The sequence below is a fragment of the Lethenteron reissneri genome, chromosome 13, assembly GCF_015708825.2.
Source record: "Lethenteron reissneri isolate LAM-NWPU_2019-01 chromosome 13, ASM1570882v1, whole genome shotgun sequence".
In the NCBI taxonomy this organism is placed as follows: domain Eukaryota; kingdom Metazoa; phylum Chordata; class Hyperoartia; order Petromyzontiformes; family Petromyzontidae; genus Lethenteron; species Lethenteron reissneri.
Window position 1 is genome coordinate 10839374 of NC_083791.1, and position 25745 is coordinate 10865118.

Below are 25745 nucleotides of genomic sequence, written 5' to 3' on the forward strand. Positions count from 1 at the left end.
GTGTTTGCCGCCGCGTGTGCTGCTGTATGCGCGCTGCTCTACAAACCCGGCGACCCGGGTTCGATTCCCGCTCAGGACAAAGGCGAGCGGGCGTGGTGCTGTGACCACCCACTCCCTTCGTGTGCCGTGCTGGCCTTCATAGGTGCTCTCGCTGACAGCACTTGCCCCAAAAGTCTGTTAAGGCTATAAGGGGATATTTGTCTTTGCTGCTGAATGCACGGCCGTGTGCGCTGCGGTCGTGAGCGCGCGTCCGTCCGCTACGCCTGTGAAGTGGAATCTCTCAGAACCTCCTTGCCGGTGTAAGATAGTATTTTAACATCACACAATTTCGACCCCGGGGTCAGAATACTTACAACTTTGTTCAGTGCTTTTGACTCAAGATGCCTTGGGACATTCGTGGAAGGCGCCTTACAAATAAATATAAATGTTTATAATTGTAAATCGGCAAACTCCCACCATAATTATAGATACGTGACGAGAAGAAGTCTCAAAACTGCCTGGGGGATTAAACTACCACGGGGGGTGTGGGGGGGGTGTTCAAATAATCGAATATTTTAACCCCAGGGACAGATTTCTACGGAGATACAAATGCTATCTCACACCGGCGATTTTCACAAAACTCTTGCTGCGTGATAAGATGGAGTGAAATTCACATGCGACTGTGAATACCTTAATTCACGTGTGCTCACCAATCGAAAAAAAATCCGTTCTGTTACAGCCGTCCACCCAGCCACTTAAACCCAAGGTTACTTCCTCCCTCTTTGATGATGATGACGACGAGGTAAGGTCGCTGATTCACATCTTTTGGATAATTTAATGTGATTCCGAGCACTGTAACGATTACTTGTCGGTCATCGCCGAGACTGTCTTGAAATTAAAACTCTGCTCGATTGTTTTCTGGTTTCACCAGAGTGATCTCTTTTCAACGGCACCCACTCAGAAGCCTTCAAACGAAGGCACCAAACCGAAAGCCACCGCCGGCCTCTTTTCTGACGACGAAGTAAGATTATTTCTATCTTTTAGCTCTCATTGTGCTATAACGTCATGTGAATTCACTTCTAAAGCACAGTCAAGTGTGTCCAGTGACAAATTTGTCCACGGTCGGAATTGTAACATTCTACAGATGCTCAGATATCCGAGCTTAAAACACATCTCTGGTGCCCGGCGAGTCAGAAACGCGACGTTGTACCGTTGTCCGTATATTCTGTTCAGGACCTGTGGGATTCCGCCAGTATACCCAGAGCCAAGGTGGAGAAACCTCAAGCCCAAGCCGCCGGGACATCTCCAGCAGCCCCGGTGGCACGGAAGGCCCCCAGCCAGGCAGCGGCGGAGTCAGCTGTCCCGGCAATGGCGGCGGCGAAACCTCCGGCGTCAAAGCCACGCGCGGGGACGGGGTTATTTGACGATGACGACGAAGGGGATGACGACCTCTTTTCGGTGGCGGCGCCAAAACCGGCCAGGTGAAATCTCAGCGCCAACCAACGTGTGGAAGCCTTCGCTCGGGGTTGCGGCATCCTCGTGAAATGTTAATCAAATCCGGTTTCATCCCGCTATTAAAGCTGAAAGATCATGAGCGGAATTGGCCAAACTTCTCGGTGCAGGACCCTCCTGCAGATGAGTCTTTCATGAGTAAAAGAGATTCGGCCCGTGTTGTCAATCTGCTGCCAGATTAGGGCCTCCACACCCCTTTGGCGTCGTGGGAGTTGTTTGACCATACTTCACCATGCCTGGTCAATGGTGAGGTGGTGAAAGCAGGGAGCATAGACACGATAATACGAAAGTGCAGTACAACAATTGATTTTGCTGCATTGCATTCTGCTGCCTGCAACGTAGCCCCACAGTAGCTTATAACAGCTGTGCTATGCACGGCGATCACCAATCCAAGCAATATCCAGGCTCAACTCTGCTTAGTTTCCGAGATCTGACGAGGTCAGCTCGTTAAATCATCTTGCATAACATTGCCAATAGAACAGTTGGACTAATTTGATCCTGATGCGCAGGTGTTACACACCTTGACAGAAATGCACGGATCTGTACCTGTCGGACCAGCACAATGCAGTTGTTCCCCTCGTAGAATATTTTTAAGTTCTCCGGCAAACTCTGGTAGTCACGTGACTAGTAGCATACTGGATGAAGTGAAATATATTTTCCAGTTCGCTTGCAGACTTGAGTAGTTGGCACATGACTAGTAGTAGCCACAGCCATCGTGAGAGGTATTCTGGACGTGGTGTGCCGTGTGCAGCAAGCCGGGCCGGGCATCGCTGCTGTTCGAGGACAACGCCGACGATGCGGAGGGAAGCTCTGCGCTCTTCGCCGCGTCTCTACCCGCCGCGGCCCCCGAGGCCGCCCGGCCGCCGGCACCGTCACACACGGTGCCGCCCCCCACGCACCCCCACACACACACACACGGTGCCGCCCCCCACACACACGCACACACACACACACGGTGCCGCCCCCCACACACACGCACACACACACACACGGTGCCGCCCCCCACACACACGCACACACACACACACGGTGCCGCCCCCCACACACACGCACACACACACACACGGTGCCGCCCCCCACACACACCCACACACACACACGGCGCCCCCACAGAACCCCCTCCCCTCGTGCCTCTCGTCACCAACACCACCCAGCCTCCACCACCTTCCCCCCAGTGAATTTAAAACCCAACATGTGTTGATAATGGATTAATCGACACAATAATGTAAAATATCCAGACCCACAGCACCATTACCACCGCCAGCACCACCACAATCAGAACCACCCTCGCCACCAACAGCAGCAGCAGAACCACCATGAGCACCTCCAGTGCTACAACTCGCATCTCGGCCGATCCCCGATGACTCGGGCTGCTCTCTCCCCGCAGAAGACGAAAGGGCAGCCGCTGGAGGCGCACTGGGAGGAGGACGAGGACCGGCTCCCCCCGCCACTCACCAGCTCCGTCCCCAAACCCGGCACGGCCAAGCCCAAGGTGCTCAGTCTGTTCGACAGCGATGACGAAGACGGCGACGACAGGGGTGCCGATGGTGGTCACGGAGACTCCGTTGACGCTGGCCACCTCTTTGGTGTGGGCGTCAAAAAGCCGCAGGCAGCGCCGCGCGTGAACTCCGCGGACGGAGCTGGCGCGAAGCAGCCGCCGCCACCGCAGGCGACGACGAAGGCGGCCAAGCCGGGCGTGTTTGACGACGAGGAGTTCTTGTTCAGCCGAAGTCGCGAGCAGGAGGGCGAGCCCGACGTGGACCTGTTTACGAAATCGGGAAAGGTAAAGGTGCAGCACTGCATACGCTTACACTGTGCCGCTGCTGGCAGAAGGGCCTACCGCCAAAGTAGCTCTCGAGAGCTTTTCTAGGGCAGGGTTCTTCATTGCAGGGCCACTGGCGGCCCCTGGTGGCGAAAGTGTCCCCTCTCTGAAAATTAGTGAAGAACACTGGTCTAGAGGGTGTACCGGTTTCTTCATTGTTAGGACTCATCGGCACAATATAGTCAGCTGCCTTATGCCTTGGGGGGCTGTGTGTGGGCAAGCCCCCCCTTCATCACTGTGGGAACAGTTGAGCACTACCCAGTGGTGACAATCGGAGAGCAACGGTAGAGGTGCAGCTCTGAATTGTCTTGCTCACTCCACTGCTGGCAGAAGGGCCTCCACGAGACGGAGCTCGAGAGAGGAGAGCGCTGCTTAGAGGGTATGTTGGTCTCGTCTTCCACACTGGCCAGACCTCTTGGAAGCATGGGGGAGTACCCACACTTTGTCCAACCAAACATGACCTGCCAATCAACTGTCTGTGGTGTAGCCATTGCTCATGCTGGCAGGATAGAGGGTAGGGGGGAGAAGAAGAAACTTCAACTACGGTGACAGGAGGTCAAATCGGCAGCCTCTGGAAATCCAGTGTGCTGACCATCAACACCGCAGCAGCAGCATCTCTTGTTATGATTATTACTATTATGATTATTTATCTTTCTGTACATTTCGGTGATGTAATGTTTTCACGCTGTTCATGTACGTTGCTATAGAATCCTTCGGAACTGCCGACGCCCAGCCTGCCTCCGTCCAAATCAAAACCCCCGTCAACAGCCATCGGGAAGCTGCAGGTAAAATCTCATGAAATAATAAATACCGTACGTACTCAGTAAACCCACGTTTAACACGCGTTCAAACGACGCGTTTTCGCTTTAACACGGTTTTTCTTTACGGAAGTCTAGCGCATGACAGATTACTCGCTATAATACCAGTCTAGTGTGTAATGGACTACTCACTATAACGTGAGTCTAGCGAGTTTCAGACTACCTGCTATAACGTGAGTCTAGCACGTGACGGACTACTTTTCTGTTGGCAGCATTGTTGGGTGATGCTGGGAGCTAGTACTGTTGAACTATATTGCTGGTACTGATGTGCACTGTGATATTCGGTCTGCATTCCTCTTCCTCAGTCTTTGTTCTGGCATCTTTGTGTGCATCGCGTCATCTCACCATCTAATATTTTTCTCACTCGCCATATCTCTCTAACTCTCACACACTTTATATTTAAATAAATGACTGTCACACGTAACATATTTATAGAAATACTATATAAACACAACACATTTAATAAATTAAACAATAAAATTACAGGCTGGAACAGCAATCCCACCTTTCTTTGGGAAAATTACTCCCTCTTGAAGCAAATTCGCTTTACGGGCCAATTTCCATGAGCAAAACCCCCGTGGTAAGCGGGGGTACCTCCCGTACGTCTCATTTAGCTGTTATTTTACTTTTGATGTTGTGATGTATGCGTGTTTCCTTGGCTCGTATCACGTGAAAATGTGCCCGATGTCTTCTGCCGAATGTGTATTTCCTGTAGGCCAGCTTGGCCATAGACCCTGCCAAACTGCTGCCTGATGGCCCCAAACCCAAGCCCCGCCCACCGCTGACCTCGTCCCACCAGCCAGCCAACCAGGAAGCAGCGGGGGCGGTGTCGGTGAAATCGTCGCCCGGGTCGGGGCCGGAGGAGGCAACAATCGGCTTTGAGCGGCCGGCACAAGCAGACACTCTGCACAGCCTCGGCAAGGTACGAGTCCCAGGCCAGAGAAAATCCGGCCCGTTAAGACAAACTAAACAATTTTTTATTTGACCAGTTTAAGGCCCACTGAGCTATATAGCTTTTTTTCAGAAGTGACCTGGACCACAAATGATAGCTGAACGAAGTGGCTTATCATTGTGCGGACAATTATAGCGGCCAAATGCTCTAAACGCGTGATGTTGATTCTAAACGTGGAGGGGAAAACTGGAGGACCCGGAGACAAATTCACGCGACCACAGGGGAAACACGCAAACTCGAAATATAGAGCAGCAGGCGTCAGGGTCAGGATCGAACCCACAACCTCCTGTATACCAGGCGAGGTAGTTAACATCTCCTAGCCACCATGATGATGATGAGAGACACGCAAACTCGAAATATAGAGCAGCAGGCGTCAGGGTCAGGATCGAACCCACAACCTCCTGTATACCAGGCGAGGTAGTTAACATCTCCTAGCCATCGTGATGATGATGAGAGATAGAGACACGCAAACTCCACATATACAGCAGCAGGCGTCAGGGTCGGGATCGAACCCACGACCTCCTGTATACCAGGCGAGGTAGTTAACATCTCGCGACCATGGTGCCCCCCCCCCGTGATTAAACTGCGGTAACGAGTGTAGTGTTTTATGGTTTTATCGCACACGCTTGATTAGGTCAAATTTAAGGTTGGGTAATAAAAAATATTGCCTTGACTCTAATGCGAATAACATTGCTCTTGACATGCAGAGTGAGTATGGAAGTGCTAAATCTCAGAGATAGCTCTGTGGTGTCCGACATAAGAGAATCACATCCAACCACCACCTTGTTGTGTTTCCACTTCAGAACCGAGCGAAGGTGGGTGGGAATAGACGGCCGCCAACTCGCGCCGGACTCCGCCTGTCAAGCGAGAAGTCTGACGAGCCGGACGGGCCGTCCACATCCACGTCCACGTCTCCATCGCTTTCGCTGTCGCCTTCCGAAGACAAGGACGCGAGGTCGCGGCCATCTCCATTGATCGCAGGACCGGCTTTCTCACCACCACCAGCGGTTCCAGCCGACGTACCGTCTCCTCTCCAAGGCGTTGTGAGCATGCCGAGCCAATCGGTGAAGCCGGGGCAGGGACCGTCCGCTGAGAGCTCGACACCAGCTAAAGCCGACGCCAATGCCGTGAACGCGAGAGCTTTTGACGAGGGATTAAAAAAACCAGCCGCGAGCAAACCGCCAAAGTCGCTCGACATGTTCCTGTCGGACGAAGACGACGAGCTGTTTGGCGGCAGCAAGGCGAGGAAGCCCGCAGTGATCACCGCGCAGCAGACAAAATCCACCACAGGGTCACGGCCCGTCCTCAGCGACGACGATGACTTATTCGCGCCGCTGTCAAAGCCTTCGAAAGCGAGTGCAGAGGAGGAGGGACCATCGGCCTTATTTGGAAGCAGTGCTAAAGTCGTTGGTGGCGCCAAGGCTTTGGGAATCGGCTCGGACGATCCGTTTGATTTCGATGACCTCTTTGGCGATGTTCCCAAGGCTTCGAAAGTGCGTGCTGTGCCACAGCAGCCGAAGGTGGCGCAGTCACCGCAGCCTACCGCCACCACTGCAGCGGAGCCGCATTCCAAATCTGCAGCTGATGCCCTCGACGCCCTGTTTCAAGACTCGGTCAAAAACGCAGCGGTGCACAAGAAGGCTGCGTTGTTGGATGATGAGGACGATGACGATTTGTTTGCCGGTCTGACGAAGCCCAAGAGCGTGCAGCCTGGCGCCAAAATATCGGACCCGGCCGAGTCGAGCCAACCGCCACGGGAAGAGCCCGAGGATAAAATGGCAGTGGTGCCCGAGTTTGAGAGCCAGAGCTACGGCACGGTTTTGTTTGGCGGGGCGCGCGGCTCCGAGGACGACTCGCAGAGGAAAGATCTGACGTTCAGCGAGTCGGACGACGATGACGGTCTGTTTGGTGCCAGCACCAAGAAAGTATCAGAGGTGCGACCGAAGAGCGGCAGCAAAGCGTCGGCGACTGGCATTGCTCAGGTGTGTGCAGAGGGCTCTCTTCTCAGGGATCGTGACTGGACCTTCGCTATAGACCATCCCCCCACCCCCCTAATAAGCTTGGTCGCGGAGAGTGGTGGTGCATTGGTTAGCTCACTACGCTGTGGCTATGTCACCTGCGTTTGATTCCAGGCCATGGTTAATTTTGGTGTCGAGTGATATTTGAACCGATCCTGCCCCCAAACCACCTTTCACTGACCTCCACTGACCAGAGTGGTGAAGTAAACAGTGTCAGGTTACTTTCGTCCAGCAGTGCGTTGACAAAGGGCGTTGTACAGGATGGCCCAAAAGTCAGGACATGGGGTTATTCAATTTATTTTAACACTGGCATTAAAACATTTTAATTGTTTAATATTTAATTAATGTTATCTATTATTTTTAATATATATTTTTCTTCTTCCTAGAGGGTCATCTCGAATCCGTCATTTACAAACTCAACCAAGAATCCTGAATCAATTGACAAAACATAATTTATGAATGTTCAAAGATGACACCTGTCGTCTTTAAAAAGTCCTAAACTAATTTAAAAAGAGAATTCATGCATGCATTAATGTTTATGGAAGTCGGTTCTCAATGGATACTTCACTATGCCACCTGATCCCAATTGGAATAAAATGTAAGGAAATTGTAATAAAACTTGTTGGAAGTGTCTCCACCCTCGGAGCACATCAAAGTGTTATTTCTCAGAGAAAGTATTTTGTTAACATTTTAGCTTACGGTTCGTACCTCGTAATGTTGAACAAGCGCTAAGTGAAACTGTGATCTTGCACGCTTGCTTGCTCATTTCCAGGACGATATATTTGGGGGGGCGGCCAAGGCCAAGCCAAAGTCGCACACTCCCAAGAACGTGTTTCTCGATGACGACGATGACGCCGACATCTTCGGAGACATCTTCCCTGGGCCCGGGTCGAAGACAAAGAAGGCGGCGGTGTCTGGAGAGGGGACGCCACGACCGCCGTCCAACCTCGCCAAGCCAGCAAGCGCTTCCGTCTTTGATGCCGACTTTGGTGCGTGTAAACTAAACTGAACTAAACTACACCATTGGAACCTCATTTGCCAGTAGAAAAATATGATAATTGAGACCAGGCTCTAAGGAAAGCTGTCTCGGGTGTGGACCAATCAACTTCAAGGACAGTGCATACATTATCAGAGTTATGTTTTTTGTTTGCATTACGACTGCAGGGATTGTGGTCTATGCAAACATGACTCCTTGTAGAAAAAGGTGTCAGTTTTATTGCCAGATAAAATGGTAAAAAAACTATTATCATGAACTAAACTAAACAATTTTTATTTCACAGGTAAGGCCCATTGAGCTATATAGCTCTATTTCAGAAGCAACCTGGCTACAAACGATAGCTCAACGAAGTGGCTTTTCATGTGGAAATTCATTGCAGCTTAATACTTTAAATGCATGTTTCTAAATGTGGAGGTAAAAACCGGAGGACCCGGAGAAAAATCCACACGACCATGGAGAAAACATGCAAACTCCAAACATACAGACGTCAGGGTCGGGATCGAACTCACGACCTCCTGTATACCAGGCGAGGTAGTTCACATCTCGCCACCATGGTAGGGTTACCACGCGAGGCCCAAATTTATGATGAATTGAGACCAGATCGCCATAATTGAGAATCTGGGCATGGAGTGATGACCTCAGGCCATGTTGCATAAGGGTTGTCTTCCTGGCAGCTGCATGGCTGGTGTATTGGGAGTAAGGACATAATCCCTAGCAACAGCATGAGTTTGTGTTCTAAGCTCACTTGAACACCGGTCTATCCATTTCTCTCTCACGACATTTTGGGTATAATTAAAATCCCAGCCTACCAGACTTTACGAGCATTTTCTGTACTCGGGCCCCCTTGTTTTGTCATGAATGTTTAAACACCTGTATTCAAGTCTAATATCTTGGACCTCTGAGCCACCCGGCCACCTTCATGCAAAGAGTGGACCACGTACTCGATCGTGTGAGGCAAAGGAGTCCGGTAAGTAGTAGTGATATACACCAAAGCTTTGTTGAAACTTGCCGCCGTTTGTCTTTTTTATTCCCCCCCCCCCCCCCCCCGGCAGATGACATCTTTGTGGTGGAAAGCTCCGCCGCTTCAAAGAAAACGACGCCGTCACGACCGGCTGAGCCAAAGAAAGACAAAGTGGACACCATTTTCACCGACCCACTCAACGCACTCGGTGGCCCATGAAGAAGAGATAAAAACAAAACATCGTAACGTCTTTTATATATATGTATGTTAAAAAACACACAAATGGCACTTTTATTTCCAGGGTAGAAGCTGCAGTCTAGCATTGCTTTTTTCTAACCTGTGCTGCTGGTGGTCGGCAGTCGCAGTACCGAGATGTGATTATATTACTGCTAGAGGAGGCTACGGTGAAGGTACACAGATGTAACGAAAATTCTTGACACCAATGCCGCTTTTGACTTGCCGCGCACCGAGCAGTTGTAGAAGCCCGACCAAAAGACCCACGTGGAGAGGGAGGGAGGGAACACGTAGGGATGCCGTGAGCTTTCGGACATTTCTATTCGTCAATTAGAAGTTGGGGAGAATAGGCTTCTAGAGACAGGTGACACAAAAAGCCCCGTTTCCACTGGCACACCCGGTCCGCACCAGCACGTGTGGGGCCCTCACGGTCATGGCGGTTTCCCACTGGCTGTTTTCCGTGCCAAGCAGTGAAACTCTGTCCTCACAATACATCTGAATTTGGCATGGGGGGGGGGGGTTTAATCATTATTGTCATAAGCGACAGATGCGACCATTTTCTTTTTCTAACCTTTACTCGGCATCTAACGGATTCACCATTCCCCCTTTCCCCATTGATTCACTGAATTGTCACGATTCAATTATTTTTGTCGCCATTTTTTCAGTCTTGTATTTAATCTTTTGTTTCGTTCGTACACCGTCGTTCACCGTTAGCCAAAATGTGATGGTGCATTTTGTGCAAAAAAAATCTCTTGCACGCATGATTTGGTGCACGTAAGCGTAGGAATTCATGTTTTTTTCTGTTTCGAATCGGGGCAGCCGTTACTTTCTTAATGTTTACCATCCCAAAAAAAGTGCTGGCAGGGTGGTGGTCTGAGGTTGCCAGTCGCTCTCCCTGGCTTGGCTGTTCCCTGTATGGTGGGAAGAGGCTGCTCTTGGCTTTTTGCCGTCGGTAAATTCAGATCTGTACGGAGGGACGTGCACATGTTAGTCGGAGGCTTTATAGAAATGACACTTTAACCAAGAGCTCTGTTTAAAATTAAATGATATTGTAATAATACTTTACATTTGAAGAAATCTTTTTAAATAACACTTGCTGCTTACGTTTGTTACCTAGAATCCAGCATTACACAGAATGGAAGAATGCCTTGCCTTACTAATTACGATGACCTGGATTACTATGGCATATTACACTTGCAATATTTATATACGTTAAATCGGTGCAGCAAAACACATCGTATTCTACTTCCATGATTGCATGTCTATGTTCTCCACCTTCACCAGTCCGTATGGACCATCGTATGGTGAAGTACGGTTAAATAACCCCCTCGACCTGTGCTGCTTGGAGAGGCCCTCACTCAGCAGCGATTTACAAATGTGTACGTATGTACGTACGTACACATGTACGTGGACAAATTGGTGTCTGGTTAATGTCATCGTCGCATGTTGCTCACGCTTTGTGGTCAAAGGAGTCATTTTTCGTGATTCAATGTCACATTTTTTTTTCGAGTGGCTCGCAAACTTCACACATTCTGAAACGGCCTCCTTGGTGTACCGGGAAATTGGTCGTTGGTTCACATAAACCCATGTGCCCACTCTCAGGGCCCCAGTTTGAATGCAGAGAGTTGCCTGTGATTAAACTGAGTTTTCAAGTCTTGGTCACAGCCCAGTCACAAATAACTTTTAGGTTTGGTTTTGGCACTTAAATTAGTAAAAAAATCAACTGAGGACAATTAAAAACATAATTTTGACTCGTGCAATGAACATTTCTCGCGATGGTAGGGCCGGTGGGAAATTGATACCCCCATAGCATTTCCATGGATCATTTGCAAGCCCGAGCTGATGCACTCACGTGCGAGAAATCCGCATGGATTCTTGATCTCATCACGGTAATTGCGCAATTGGGACGACATTGGGGAAAATGTAATTTCTAAACGTATACAGGTTTCCCTCACTTTATGCAGCATTGATGCACAAAGCGAAACCGCCTGAGACAACTGCCGGCCAAGTCGCTCGCACAGTACACACAATGTTGCCCCACGTCCGACCGCGTAGCCACATATGTGGGAGTTCAAATCACATGTTGCGAATTTTGGGTGAAAATAGGATGACCATATATACGCAATATTGCACAAACCGGACACGCTTAAAGCGAAAGAAACATGGAATATCGGTTTGTCATGTGACAATTATGTAGCACATTTGCAGGAAAGTGCACCCCGTACTGTGTGATTGATGACAGGCCACGATTTACCAAGAGTCCTATGAAAAATATATTCTCTGGGTTCATCTTCGAAGGCACAGCGCACTTTTCCGAGCGATTCAAATGGATTCTTCATCTCATGACATGGCGTCGATTACGCACTTGGATTAAGTTATGGGTAAAATACAAAAACATTTAATTCTGAACGTTATCCATTGTAAACCGATCTGGGTACCCCGGGCTTAATTTATCACCGAATATATTCTGTATTGTTAGTAGCTTGAAATACGGATGTGACGAATAGCCACTGCCAGGCGCAGAGATTTTCCAGGTTGCTTTTCCCCTGACAGACCCACGTGAAATTAAGTTCGGATTGACCCGCATAACACGTGGTAACTGAAATTAGGAAGCCGTTGCGATGCACACGTCCATAGATGCGCGCATTTTATCCTAATTGAGCCAATAGGATTAACCAACTTGAATGCTTGGCTAGACATTGCACGCAGATGTAACTTGACCAAAAGCAGATGATAAAAGTTGACAGAGACTTTATATTGGGAGCGAAATGCTCTTCAGAGGTATTTGGAGCACATTTTATAGAGACAATGTGTGAACTTAGATTAAGTACTTTTTTAATTTTTTCCCCCCCGAGTGATTTCGAGCTATAATGCTGTCGACTGAAGATCTGGAGAGTTTCTCAAGAGCCATGCTGTTGTAAATCATAATAATGAAACCTTAACTTGATTTTTTTCAGCTTATAACATTCTGTTCACTTTTTTTGTATGTAAATATAAATATCCATACAATTTTCGTTTCCTTTTGGAGGGGGTGGGGGGTTATATTAAATTTGCAAACGAAATTGTGTGCTTGGCAAAGCTAATCTGTGGTTTAAAAAAAAAATCCAATTGACCTGTGAATATTTCAGAATACGCGAGCCCTCGTCCTCAGTTCTCACACTCGTGCTGTCCTGCTCTCATGCTCCCCTGTGTTACTTTCGAGTCGTTACCCCCCGGCGCACGTTGTGGTGGCAAACTCGTCCCCTACCACGTGCTGGGATTTAAAAAATAACGTGGGACATCGTGCTGGAAAACTTGTCGGGGGCGAAATAAAAACACTGGCTCACGTAACTTGAGAGCGGGCGGGAACCTTGCAAAATATTGCTGGATATTACATGCCATGAGGCAGGCCCCATCGTCTCGATAACAGGAATGCACTAAGTCTCAAGGCTGGGGTCTGGGGACGTCTCTACGGCCCTTAAACAATTTCACGAGGTGCAATTTGATTCATAATTTTAGGTACTGATATATATAATAACTTCCTTTCTGTAAAAAAAAAAACTGCCTTTGCTATAATTAAAAAAATTGTTCTGATTGTACTGTGCATTAAAGTATTATATCATTGATTCATTAAATGTGACGACGTAAATTCATCTCATGTGATCAACAATAATTATTTCATACTTATGGACAATAAAGTGTTAACACTTAAATGATGCTGTCGCGGTTCGGTGTCTTATCAATATCCGTATGCTTACCCCCGACCCCCAGCCTGCATGAGATTCGAGGGTCCTGATTCATTTAAATAAATAAAAAATTTGCATCGTGGTGAATGCTCACGAGCCACTCGTAGCTTCATGTATCATGTGAACCCACTATATCTAAACATCACAATGAAAAACATTGATTATTTTTCCATGCACATGTCTCAGCTGAGACCGCTTAGATCCTGGTTCGAAATCCGGGCAACCGGCTGTCACGAAGTCGCATTCTCAAGTGCAGCAAGTTGATGGTCTCAGCCTGGTCACCGTTGATTGCAAACAAAAAAACCCCCTAAAATTGAAAATCGCATTCCTATAATTTACCAACGCCACGAACATTATACTCTCGGTGGCTGAGCGGTTGGGGAAAGTGTTGCCGCTTAATGTATGAACCAAACGTCACTTGTGAAGGTATTTTTAAGGGGCAGCGATCTGCTTCCGTGGGTAATTCTCTTGAACACCAATGTTTGCGCAGATCCGAGTGGATAGTTTCGTCCCATGACGTGATGCCAATGGCTCAGTCGGGATAACCTTGAGGAATAAGGCTAAACAACAGCGAATTGATGCATCCTTACACGCATGCTTTACCATCGTCCAGGCGTTTGCATCAAACACGCATCCCACTCTGCTGCTATGCGACATGGAATACAAATAACATTTGATGTTTAATTCCTGGTGGGAAACGTCGATACAGGAAGGCCTGTCGACTCAACAACACAAATATTATTAGATTGTGTATTGTTTGGTGAATCAAAGCATGGGGTTCAGTCCCATTGATTGAGGATGTGCTCAGTAAACACATTCCTGCGGAGGGAGCTGGTAGGAACGTTGGGTTGCTCGGTCAATGGCCAGGGTCAACGGCGGCGTGGTGTATCCCGCAAATATGCCCGACTGAGGGCTGGCACAAGCCGGCGTGAGTAGGTTAAACGTTGAATTTTATAAGGGCACCACGGGGTGACCAGCCCCTCCCCACCCAGCCCCACCCCTCCCACCCTCCCCACCCTCCCCACCCAGCCCCTCCCCACCCAGCCCGACCCCTCACATTTTTGGATGCACGACGGACGGATGGACACAATAATCCCCTGTGGGCTGGTGGAACCAGGTGGTTCCTACCAGTAATACATTATTTAAATTGTCCACGTCTCTATGAATGGCTTTATTTTGCCAATCCAACGTTGTGACCAAGTTTATTTAAATGTCGCTCTGAATAACTGTGGTGATAGCGAATCTTCTTCTCTTAACGCCTCGTCTGCAGCTACACTGAGAGGCAATGAAGAATGCACGGATCAGAGAACAAAACCACCTTCGTGGGCATGGGCAGGAAACTTGACTCGAAGGAATGATGGACCCGGTGGTCAAGCCAAGCAACGGAGTGGCAGCCAAAGTCGGGATTCGCCTGAGAAAACGTCCACCGTGGGATGTCGATGGATCTTTTGCATCGCGAGACAGACGATGGCTCGGAGAAGCCCTTCATCCAGCAGTGGATGGATCGTGGCTAATTATTATGATCATAGAAATATGAGCGGGAGCGTGAGAATCTACAGACGAGATTCTTGACTCGCCAATTTTATTGAACAAATCATTTGTTGATGCTTCGTTGGCAGTTTGTGCTCTGTAGAAGGGACAGTTCCCGAAACGTCGCCTTTTATCTCCAGTATTTTTATTTTAAGGCAGTGTTATTGACGAATTCGTTGTAAAAAAAAGTATTTTATTGGGTTGTTATTATGCATCCATAATTCAGGTTTTTTTGATAATTGTTTTTTTACAAGGAGTCATGTTTGCATAGACCACAATACCTGCAGTCATAATGCAAACAAAAACATAACTGATAATGTGCACTGTCCTTGAAGTTAATTGGTCCACACCCGAGACAGCTTTCCTTAGAGCCTAGTCTCACATGGGTTGGACCAGATAGAAGGGTAAAAAAAAAACAATTATCATATTTTTTACTGGCAAATGAGATTCCAACAGGTTTTTTTGTTTGTTAGATTGTGTAAATATAAATGTGTCGTTAACCCCGCCATCACCCGACACAGCCAATGAGTATGGTATGCAACTCGGTATATGTATCGAGTTTATTGAGAAAGAAAGACTTTTTTTTATGGAACTCGGCCACTTCTTATGGAGAATGTCGCATCGTGAACATCGTGCAGAGGCGGTCTCGTGGTCACAATGACCTCGGGTGTGGCTCCTTGGTCTAGGCCCTTTTTCTGCCAAGGGCCATTTGGATATTTACTACATCATTCGCGGGCCATACAAAGAGATCAACTTCAAAATTAGCCTGTTATATTTGGTCAAACATTTAATTAACTCACCCCTAATGTGATGGCTGGAACAGACCAAATGATGTTCCCCACCCCTGATTCTCAATTTCCCCGTACAAGAATACGGGGTAAACCGTATGGGTTTACAGCTTTGCTATCTCTATGTATCCTAATTTTTTCAAGCTTTCGCACCGTACCACTCACCGTGCTACTCATTCACATGCTAATTTCTCTAAGGCCTCGACACAGAGGCGTGGTTTCTCTGTGTGCCTATGTTTGTTCTCTCTCTATGTATCTGTCTGCTTATATGTCTATATGTCTCTGGTTCTGTGTTTTATCTCTCTCTCAAATTTAGCATTCTCAGGAAGAATGTAATCAACCAGGAAGGGTGTTGACTGTTATGTTATCCGACTCTCTGTTGTATTACATTCCATTTCTAAGTATACTAGATTTGTGTTTCTATTTCATTTATACCTGATGATGATTGCTTGTGTTGCAATCGAAACGTCGTATGCTAGTATTTAATTTATTATTTTATCTTTATACGTGACTTTACCGAAATAACCAAAGAGTAATCTCTATGTATCTCTATGGGTCTCTATGAATGGAATTGTGCCACTTCTGGTGAAGGATGTTGCATTGTGAACATCGTGCAGAGTAGGTGTCGTGGTCACGCTGACCTCCGGCGTGGCTCGTTGGTCTAGGGGTATGATTCTCGCTTCGGGTGCGAGAGGTCCCGGGTTCAAATCCCGGACGAGCCCAGCAAAAAAAAACGCTCGCTTTTTTTTGTTAAACTAATTTATCAAAGTTGTTACATATCGTGCGATTTAAAAAAAAACTTGCAATGTTGTGCTATTCAAAATGTTAGTTTTACAACTACGTTGACTTTATTCACCAATGCGCTTGTTCTTAAATAAGTTGCGGTCCGCAGTTGAAACTTTGAACAAAGGAAGTTTTGTCGCCGACTCTGCCGCGTGGTTGGCCATTCAATTCCACGATTCGACGGCGGAGGGCGCCAAAGCTGGCAATGAAACCTGACGGAGAATGCGTCAGAGAAAAACAATCATTTGTATTTAGCGCGATGCATTTACACGTAACGCGTCTAAAAGCGTGATGTGTAGCGTGTATTTCACACGTGAATGAATGTGACGGAAAATAAAAAAGGTTTTATTTTATTTGTTATAAAAAAATAAGCGAACTTGGGCTCGTCCGGGATTTGAACCCGGGACCTCTCGCACCCTAAGCGAGAATCATACCCCTAGACCAACGAGCCAGCCGACAGAGAGCGTCGCTCACGGGCCTCATATAGATCAGCCTCCGCCGTGAAACTCAACAAGAAATCTCTCTGAGTAGTCATCTCAAGCCCCGATCCTACACCCTGTCTGAGTTTAACACGCAGCCTTACTTATTACAAACCACTTGGTCACCCCGTGCCATTTATAAAAATATCGACGTTCATCCTACAAAGTCAAACAAATAGACTATTGTTGTGTCCGTGTTGAAACGGATGTAGGCCGTATGGACCTGATAACTCAATTTCCCCGTACAATAATACGGGGTAAACCGTACGGGTTGACAGCTTTGTGGGTCTCTGTGTATCTATGGGTTTCTATGGATCTCTATGGCTCTCTGTCTATAATCCTAACCTGTCAACCCCTTATCAGTGCCCGACCTTATTACAAATTCAGACCTTATTGGTCACTCCTTGCCCCTTATAATTCTCGACGTTCATCCTACAAAGTCACATCACAAGGGAGAAACACAAACAAACAGACACAAATTATCTTATTAAAATTGCTGTGCCCGCATTGAAACATCTGCACGCCGTATAGACCTGCAAACGAAATTTCCCCGTACAAAAATACGGTGATAACCCGTCCGTGTTGACAGCTATGGGATAATGCATTGAAACGTTGAAGAACAACACAATCAACAACACAAATAACAAACAACAACAACAACAACGACGCTAATTCTGGGCCCTCTGTGGTGGTGGTGGTTGCCACCACTCGCGGCGCTGTCGCCATGGCAACGCGGACACCCACCACCCGGCGCTTTAAAGTTTTCACTTTCCTCGTGGCGAGTTTTAATTATAATTTATAATCTCTTGGGCTTTAGCGTCGCTATTCTAAATCGTAGTTGACTGTTGAAAGCGGTCGGTAATTCGCGATTTTATTTTATTTTAAAACAAATGCGTAAGCTTTGTTCGGAAACTTTGGGTAGACATTCGGTGTGCGTGGCGATTAACTCGTAAAGGACGGCGGTAAAACTAAAACTTCTTACTTTACAGCGACTAAACATTAAAGTGTGCAGGTTTACACATTAATACGAGCCGTATCTTGTGTGTTGTCAACTTTACAAGTCTGAAATCTTTAGTCAACGCCGTCGGGATGTTCGTCACCGTTAAATACGGAGGTACAGTACATTAATTTGTTAATTATTTAACCTCATTTGCTTAATTGTCGTAATTAATGTAACTAACTTTAAACAATAATATTGTTGTCTCTTCACGTGTTCATTTGATAACAGACCCTCAACTCTTTGTACGGCAACGTTTTCGCCTCTTCTGTACTGCGTTAATGTATACATTTACCTGGGCCTTTAATAGTTTAACTTTATTTACATATCCATGTACATAGAACGATAAACATGTTACTTGAGAATGTATAGTTATAACATTAAAACAGTTCAATACGGTAACTGTATTATTAAAAGTTATGTAAAACAATGCTTTGTGCTATTCTTACATCTCCTCTGCCTTTATCACCGAATACATTCGACTTAAAATTGCAACAATTTATACTCTTTGATTTTTTCGATAAATCAATTAAAATTAATTTATTTTCATTTATTATGATTGTTTTATTTATTATTTTTATTTATTATTTTTATTTTTACCTACGTGACTTTACCGAAAAAATCTAAGAGTATGAATCCTTGCAGTTACGAAATCTTCAAATCTAGAATTACAACACTTTAGTTTGCGTCACTAATTATCGTCACGGTATTTGTGTAAGTGTTTAAACCACGTCCTTTAACAGAGAGTTAACAAGATATGTGGTAGTGTATAATGTTGATACGGTATTTCAAAGCTATTCGCCATCATAATCCAACTTTATCTAATACAATGCACCCACTAGAAGGGAAATGTTAGGGTCGTTTATCGTTTACTTTATTCCGGCAGGCATTTGCTTATTTAAAATAACAATACGATATGAATGCCATGTGTACTAGGTCGTACGCACCTTACAATTGAGCTAATGTTTGCTTTAGACTCTTACATCCTGGCCTTTATTATTCGTAGTAAACTTGTAGTATTTCGCCAACACACAAAATAACCCCCTTTATTATATGGCCTTAATAAGAGACACGAACAGCTGGGGGGTTGGTGGTCAGCACTGTGCCCAGCCACCTTTGTCTCCCACAATGCTCCTCGGTTTCAGCACCGCACACCATGTGCTCATTTAAGGCTGAGTAAACCTAGAGGGGGGGCTCAGCAAACTTCTCGGATGTTCATGGGTTCGTAGGAGCCCCACCACCACCACCACCGCCCCCCCATTAATCTCATTCACAAGGGTGATCTGGATTAAAATAAAGACTTTAAGGTTTTGGGTTGTTTTTTTAAATCGTAGTCAAACCACTATGAGAACCTCATTTGCCAGTAAAAATATGATAATTGGTTTTTTACCCTTCTATCTGGCAACAAAACTGACACCTTGTGAGACTAGGCGCTAAGGAAAGCTGTCTCGGGTGTGGACCAATCAACTTCAAGGACAGTGCACATTATCAGAGTTATGTCTTTTGGTTGTTTTATGACAGCAGGTATTGCGGTCTATGCAAACATGACTCCTTGTAAAAAGGTGTCAGTTTTGTTGCCAGATAGAAGGGTAAAAAAACAATTATCGTAGTCAACCCGTCAATAATGCATCTGAACAACAAAACCAGGAATAAAACGCCACTGGATGTGTCTGTCCAAATCATGATGGGACACTTTGTTGAGCTGTCATTTGTGGCCAGGTCGCATCTGAACAATAAGGTAATCATAATAATAACTCAAGTGGGCTTTGCCTGGTAGGATGGGGGTGGTTTAGTTGTAATTGTATGTGTTGCGGTGATTTGTTTACCTTTATTGTACTCTGCACTACTATCATGTTTTTGTATTGTTTGTTGTTGTAACGTTCTTACCCGCCCCTACTGGACATGTGAAAAAGAGCTTCATAGCTTATCGGATTCCTCCAGTATAAATAAATATTCTGATTCTGATGTTAACGCCTTCCAACTTGCGTTTGTCTCGGGAAGTGTTTAATCAGCCATGTTTCATATTAAGCCATACAACGAAATTACGTCTAATAAAAACATGACCTTTTTTGCCACCCAGCCCCTCCCCAATCAGCCCCTCCCCACCCAGCCCCTCCCCACCCAGCCCCTCCCCACCCTCCCCTCCCCACCCAGCCCCTCCCTCCCCACCCAGCCCCTCCCTGCACGACGGACGGACGGACACAATAATCCCCTGTGGGCTGGTGGAACCAGGAGGTTCCTATCAGTATATGTTAATGCTTTGTGTGGTCTTGTTGTTACAGAGCGACAGCAGGCGCTATTTAACCCGTCTTGCCAGGCTCGCCTACTGCTTCGCTCCATCCGCATCAAGCTTGGCTGTGACCCTGATGGTGAGCAACTACAAGTGCCTGGAAATTCATCTTCTTGGTTCTTTCGGTAAAGTCACGTAGAAGGGAAATAATAAAATAATAAAAATAAAACATAATAAAATACAATTCTCACGACGTTTCGGCCACAACGCAAAGCAGCCGTCCTCAGGTGAAGAACAGGTCTGACTTTACCGAAAGAACCAAGAAGATGAATCCCTGCAGTCACAAAAGCTTTAAATCGAAATTTAACTGCCTGGAAATTATCACGCAATTAATTAAATTACAAGAACAATTAAATTGATTTATTACCAAAAAATATTTCATAGCCAATGCCTTTGATGCCACCACATACTATGATTGCTTCCTTCTGCCAGCAGTTGCAGAGTCGACATCTTGACCTCCAAGGACCACTCTTGCCACTAATAATGAATACCTGTCAACCCCTTATCAGTGTCTACCCATTCAGACGTCATTGGTCACCACGTGCCCTTAGAAATCTTCAAGTTCATCCTACAAAGTCCCATCACAAGGGAGAAACACAAATAGACAAAAAAATTACCGTATTGAAACGGCTGTATGCCGTATGGACCTGAAAACTCAATTTCCCTGTACAAGAATACTGTACAGGTAAACCAGATGGGTTGATGGACGTGGGTGCCCCCTTACTTAAGGAGTGTTTGCACTCCTTAAGTATTTCATGCCCACACACAGATCAGTTAATATTCAAAGTTTCCTTTACTTTCTTAAATAATATTCCAATTGAGTATCATTCACATGCTGTCATGAGATAAACATTATTGTATTTGTAATTCACAGCAAGTAGTATAACTTCATCCAATGTTAAGGGCATGGCCTCTGGAAGTTGATATTACCTATTTCTGAGATTCCGCTGTCTCATACAATACTGTATAAGGAACCCATGCCCTACCGTGTAAGTGTTCGTTGCATAATTCTCAAACTAAAAGAGTTTAATCCCCAAAGCTGGATTTTGCCAATTTAAGTAAAAAAACACGCAATGTTTTTTTGTACCGTCGTTCGTACTGATGTGCAGTGATTGACAACGAAGCCACTAATTATGATGTGTAATATTAATTGTAAAATGTTATTGGACATATTAGGGGATGGTTATATTTAAAGATAAAGAGTTTTTAAATAGCTCCTGCTAAGTTAAAATTAGTTCAACTAAAATGTGACTTTTCACGAAGGCAACCTTGCAAAAGTAACATGACTACAGCCCACATAATAGCAGTTGATGTCATGTTCTTATATTAAGAAATTACCACACATTGAGCGAATGTTGAACACAAACCCACTTCACATGTGGCATGAGGTAAGTTTGTAGACAAATAATCCATTGAGATCTCTTGTAAAGCAATGCAATACTTTGTGTTTCAGAACGGCCCATAAAAGCAGATACCACAGGTTGCATGACAGTCAAACTGATATTTTTAATTCTCACTGTTGAAATTTTGTACGTGTAGAGTGGAGTGGTGACTGGGCTGAAACCATCAACTCACTACACTTGAGAATTTGGTCTAATCAATCAAATCCGTGCTTGGATTCAAAGCCAGGTTTATGGTGGTCTGGCCTCTTGAGCCACCTGGCCAATATTTGTTTTTTTCATTAAAACCTCAGCGGAGCTGGAGTTGTGCGACGAGATGGGGCAGCTGAAGCACGTGTCTGCATGGCCGGAGCGGCTGGCGAGCGAGCTGCTGGCCGAGAGGGAGACACTGGTGGCTGTGCGAGTCTTCAGTGAGTGGTCCTCACCACACAATGTCTCATAGAAAAAACAATGTTGACATCACCACACACTAGGGGGCCATCCATTTAGTACGTACGCAAATGAATTAGTCCGGCGGTGTACTATCTGTTAGCTTAAACACGTTAAGATTTCGATTTAAAGCTTTCGTGACTGCAGGGATTCATCTTCTTGGTTCTTTTATTTTATTTTTGTTTTATTTTATTATTTCCATTCTACGTGACTTTACCGAAAGAACCAAGAACACGTTAATATTATTAATCCTTGATCGTTTCTGCGTGGATTAAATATCGGCCGTTCGATAGGATTCGGGGAGGGGGCGGGGGTGCGTCAAGCGAACGTACGATGGGGGGGGAGTGAAAAAAGTCCATGTGCCTACAGGGATGGGTCGAGTTTTAACAGATTTTTGCGTACGCACTAAATGGATGGCTCCTAGGGAATGTCCTAGAGAAGATGACATTACAGAGCTAATTGTCAGGTCACTTCAGTTTTCATCACCACCTCTCACGAGGTGAGATGCAAAGATCCATGTAGTTACTGCAATGGGCTGACTTACTACACTTGCGACCCCAGTTTAATCGCAGGGAAATGAAATTCAGATTTGAATCCAGGATCACAATGGTGGTTGCTCAGTATTTTGGCTCGATATTTTCACTCTGAGCCACTCAGCCACCACCCATTCTCAATGATTTTAGTCTCCAAGTTGGTTTGCCGCTGGTTGGTTTGTAAATGGGAGACGTTTTTTGTTGCACATTAAACACCAATACTTATATTTAATATACAATCCATTCATACAATTTAATCTCAAAGAGCTGTACAATAATCACCACATTTTACATTAAAGAAGGGGCTAAATCTCCCCCAAAGAGTAAGGAACTTGTGAACAAGATTCTTAAGTGAAGAAATCATTGCCCGTATCTTGTTCTGTCTGTGCAGGAGAAGGTGACCAGTTGACGTATCGACCTCTACTGGATGATCCAGACATCGTCAACCCCAAGTTTATCGGTACAAATAAGATATTCTATATCAAGGACTTTCCTATCAAAAAGACACATGATCCTAATCCCCAGTTGTTAACTTAATTATAAGCAGTATGATTTAACCATATGTTAAGAAGCCAGGCTCTTGATGAGAAAGAAAAAAACGTATACGTTTGTTTGAAGACCACAATTACATAATCAGTAAGGTTACGATTTTGTCCTCATCATTTTACTCAAATTTACAGCTAAAGTGTGGGAAAAGTACATGAATTCACGGAAAGGTCGTGGAATAAGGGACAGTATTCAAGAAGAAATAAAGCACAGCAAGTTCTTTGTTTGTCTGTATCTCAGTATCTTTATGCATCACCCTGTATCTGTGTATGTATTTCCGTGTATGTGTGTATCCCCACGTCTTCGTATATCCAGGTTTCTCTATCTCCGTGTCTCTCTGTGTATCTCTGTCGGCTGCTTTTCTTTCCCAGTCAAACCCAGGAGGGACCTACTCTAATAAGTTTAAATAGATTTGTATTTTCTAAATGTTGCATTGTGTCTTAGCTCAGCGTACTGTCATCATACACCGCACATGAATCATTTCCTGGCTTACACATTGCAGTAGAGGGAGCAGTGATTTTGCACAAGGTAATTTGAATCTAATTTTGTTTTTTACATTGCAGTGAATGTTAGTACCTCTCGTGGCTGCAGTGGTGACGTGAATACCAATTAATACATATACGATTTGAAAAATAATCGTACTCAATCGCGAGTTTACAAATCGATATTCATAGGTGAATCTACGCATATTTCCACCCCTGGTATAGAGTGCACCATTACTGCTGGCACTAACAATAACTAAAAAGTGGAGTGTTGGCACAGCGCTCTATGAAATCGATGACCCGAGTTAAATTTCTGGCCACGGCTAACATCGTTATCGGAACCAGTATTATTATATCGCAGCAATGTGAGAGGTAGCAACAACATGTGGAGACATTCATCCAGCAGTGGATTAGCAATGGCTGATGGACGATACTGATGCCCTCTCGTAGCACGCCTGAGCAGCCGTGACAACTACAGGCCAATGACAAGTGCCAGGAACAAGATCAAGAAAGTGGCCAAGAAAAATCCTGCCAACTTATCCACCTCCAGCTTTGATGGTAGGGAGCCTCATGCATTACATGCATATGTCACCAGGTGTCAAATCATGTGTATGGAATAGTAGGGGTGCATGTAGCTTGGCCCACCACAACCACCAACAATACTATCACCATACTCTTTGGTTTTTTCGGTAAAGACACGTGGGTAAAAAATAAAATAAATTAAATTTATTTGATTTAATTTATTTGTATTTTCTTCTCTTCTTTTTTTTTTGTGATGATGCTGATGGTGATAGTATTAATTCTAGATTTGAAGTTTTCGTGACTGCAAGGGTCCATACTCTTTGGTTCTTTCGGTAAAGTCACATAGAAGGGAAAAAATTTAATGATAAAAATAAAATGTAATAAAATTCTCACGACGTTTCGGCCACAATGCAAGCAGCCGTCCTCAGGTGAAGAACAGAGCTGTCGGAAAGACAGCGTCCTAATGTCTTTCCGACGAGAAATAACTAACATGGCAGATGGTACAGATGACAAAGAATACAGACGAGAGAGAATAACAAAACAGAACAAAGCAGAGACTATAGAAATGGAATATTAATGAGACAAAATGTAATTGATTCTTCGCATCAAATCATGATAAACAATTTGTGACAGTTCATCAAATTGCATGTGGCCACGGGATGTGGGTGAACCATTCACTCGTAATAGTATTCACTGGGTGGAAGGAACATGAAGAACCTTTTAGTTCGTTGTCATCCGATTAGCACTGTTGGCTATGCACGGTGCGAAAGAAGTTCAGCATACATCCTGTATGCGCTTGTGTGATGATATTTTGCTGTTTGTTTATTTCAGGGCCTCCAAAATCTCTTGGGTGCTCCAATGGCAAGCTGGCCACAGTGAGAAGCAGATCTCGACAGTCCAAAAACTGAGTTTTAAAAGTTACAAACAAAACGCTGTGGAATATGTATGATTTACACTTATAATGCATAACTGGGTATTAATCAGTAGCTTGGGTAAATGTGCCATCCGATGCAATGCTTAATTCAACCAACGTTGCAAACAAGTGTTCACATCGTGATAATTGTTTTTTTTACCCTTCTATCTGGCAACAAAACTGACACCTTTTTATAAGGAGTCATGTTTGCATAGACCACAATACCTGCAGTCATAGACCACAGGTATTGTGGTCTATGCAAACATGACTCCTTGTAAAAAAGGTGTCAGTTTTGTTGCCAGATAGAAGGGTAAAAAAACAAATATCATATTTTTTACTGGCAAATGAGGTTCCAAAAGTGTTCACATCGTTTGTAATTGTATATGCATAATGTACGAATAAAAGTTGTAGCACCTTTATGCACAGCCCTTTTGTGAATCCACTGCAGGATGAAAGCTTCCATATGCCTTACTTCACCATGCTGGCCAGTGAGGGTTCCATAATAAACGTTTTTGGGTTAGATCGCATTATTTATAAATGTGTCGTAACCCTCCACCACCCGACACGGCCAATCAGCAAAAAAGTGTCACGTTGACAAAAGACAAATAGTTCACTACTTTAGCCCACCGGTGTGTTGAGTGAATCCACAACATTTACAGTGTTTGAGTACGACGTTTCGCTGGTAATTACATCCAGCATCATCGGGCAATTCGCCAGAATGGTGAAGCCCTCCATTTGCTCCCGTTCTTAAATAGAGCAGCAGAGTGACGTCATCATTTAACTCATGTAGGTGCGACGGTCTAACCCAAAAACTTTATTATGAATATTGGTCGCGTGTTAAACCAGTGTTTGTCGAGGTAAGAAGCATAGATATGGGAGTATAGAAACAGTACAACAATGGATTTAGTTGTATACGTCTCTACTGCCCACAGCTCAGCACAGGTCAGCAACCTCCTATGAAAAGCTGTCCTGCCTTGTGCTCATCCATCTAAGCACTATGCAGGCTCAACTCAGCTTAGCTTCAGAGATCTGCCA

General features: G+C 45.3%; 2 protein-coding genes and 2 non-coding genes across 4 annotated transcripts in view; 3 read left to right on the forward strand and 1 right to left on the reverse strand.

Moving 5' to 3' along the window:
• LOC133342100 (WASH complex subunit 2-like) overlaps positions 1–12998 on the forward strand; it is a 30003-nt gene extending 17005 nt beyond the window's left edge. The window contains 10 exon segments of the mRNA XM_061551035.1: positions 719–781; positions 911–1000; positions 1213–1460; positions 2243–2372; positions 2879–3274; positions 4021–4098; positions 4847–5053; positions 5887–7065; positions 7874–8090; positions 9151–12998. Coding sequence (XP_061407019.1) covers positions 719–781; positions 911–1000; positions 1213–1460; positions 2243–2372; positions 2879–3274; positions 4021–4098; positions 4847–5053; positions 5887–7065; positions 7874–8090; positions 9151–9278 — 2736 coding nt within the window. The 3' untranslated portion in view covers positions 9279–12998.
• Positions 12999–15986: 2988 nt separating this feature from the next.
• TRNAP-CGG (transfer RNA proline (anticodon CGG)) lies at positions 15987–16058 on the forward strand. The gene has a single exon. It is a non-coding gene; the product is annotated as a tRNA-Pro (tRNA).
• A 440-nt stretch (positions 16059–16498) lies between these two features.
• On the reverse strand, positions 16499–16570 carry TRNAP-AGG (transfer RNA proline (anticodon AGG)). Its single transcript has one exon. It is a non-coding gene; the product is annotated as a tRNA-Pro (tRNA).
• Positions 16571–17137: 567 nt separating this feature from the next.
• Positions 17138–25129, forward strand: C13H22orf15 (chromosome 13 C22orf15 homolog). Its single transcript, XM_061551037.1, has 6 exons — positions 17138–17712; positions 19878–19964; positions 21579–21695; positions 22639–22707; positions 23726–23833; positions 24629–25129. Exons 1-6 carry the CDS (start codon positions 17688–17690, stop codon positions 24703–24705), a joined length of 483 nt encoding a protein of 160 aa, XP_061407021.1. The 5' UTR covers positions 17138–17687; the 3' UTR covers positions 24706–25129.
• The last annotated feature ends 616 nt before the right edge of the window (positions 25130–25745 follow it).

Bases quoted from the DNA above. Each gene is read 5' to 3' on its own strand.
- C13H22orf15 (XM_061551037.1), top strand. From the start codon at position 17,688: ATGTTCGTCACCGTTAAATACGGAG. The intron at 19,965-21,578 runs GTGAGCAACTAC...TTAAAACCTCAG, and splicing joins GCTTGGCTGTGACCCTGATG to CGGAGCTGGAGTTGTGCGAC. The intron at 23,834-24,628 runs GTAGGGAGCCTC...TGTTTATTTCAG, and splicing joins ATCCACCTCCAGCTTTGATG to GGCCTCCAAAATCTCTTGGG.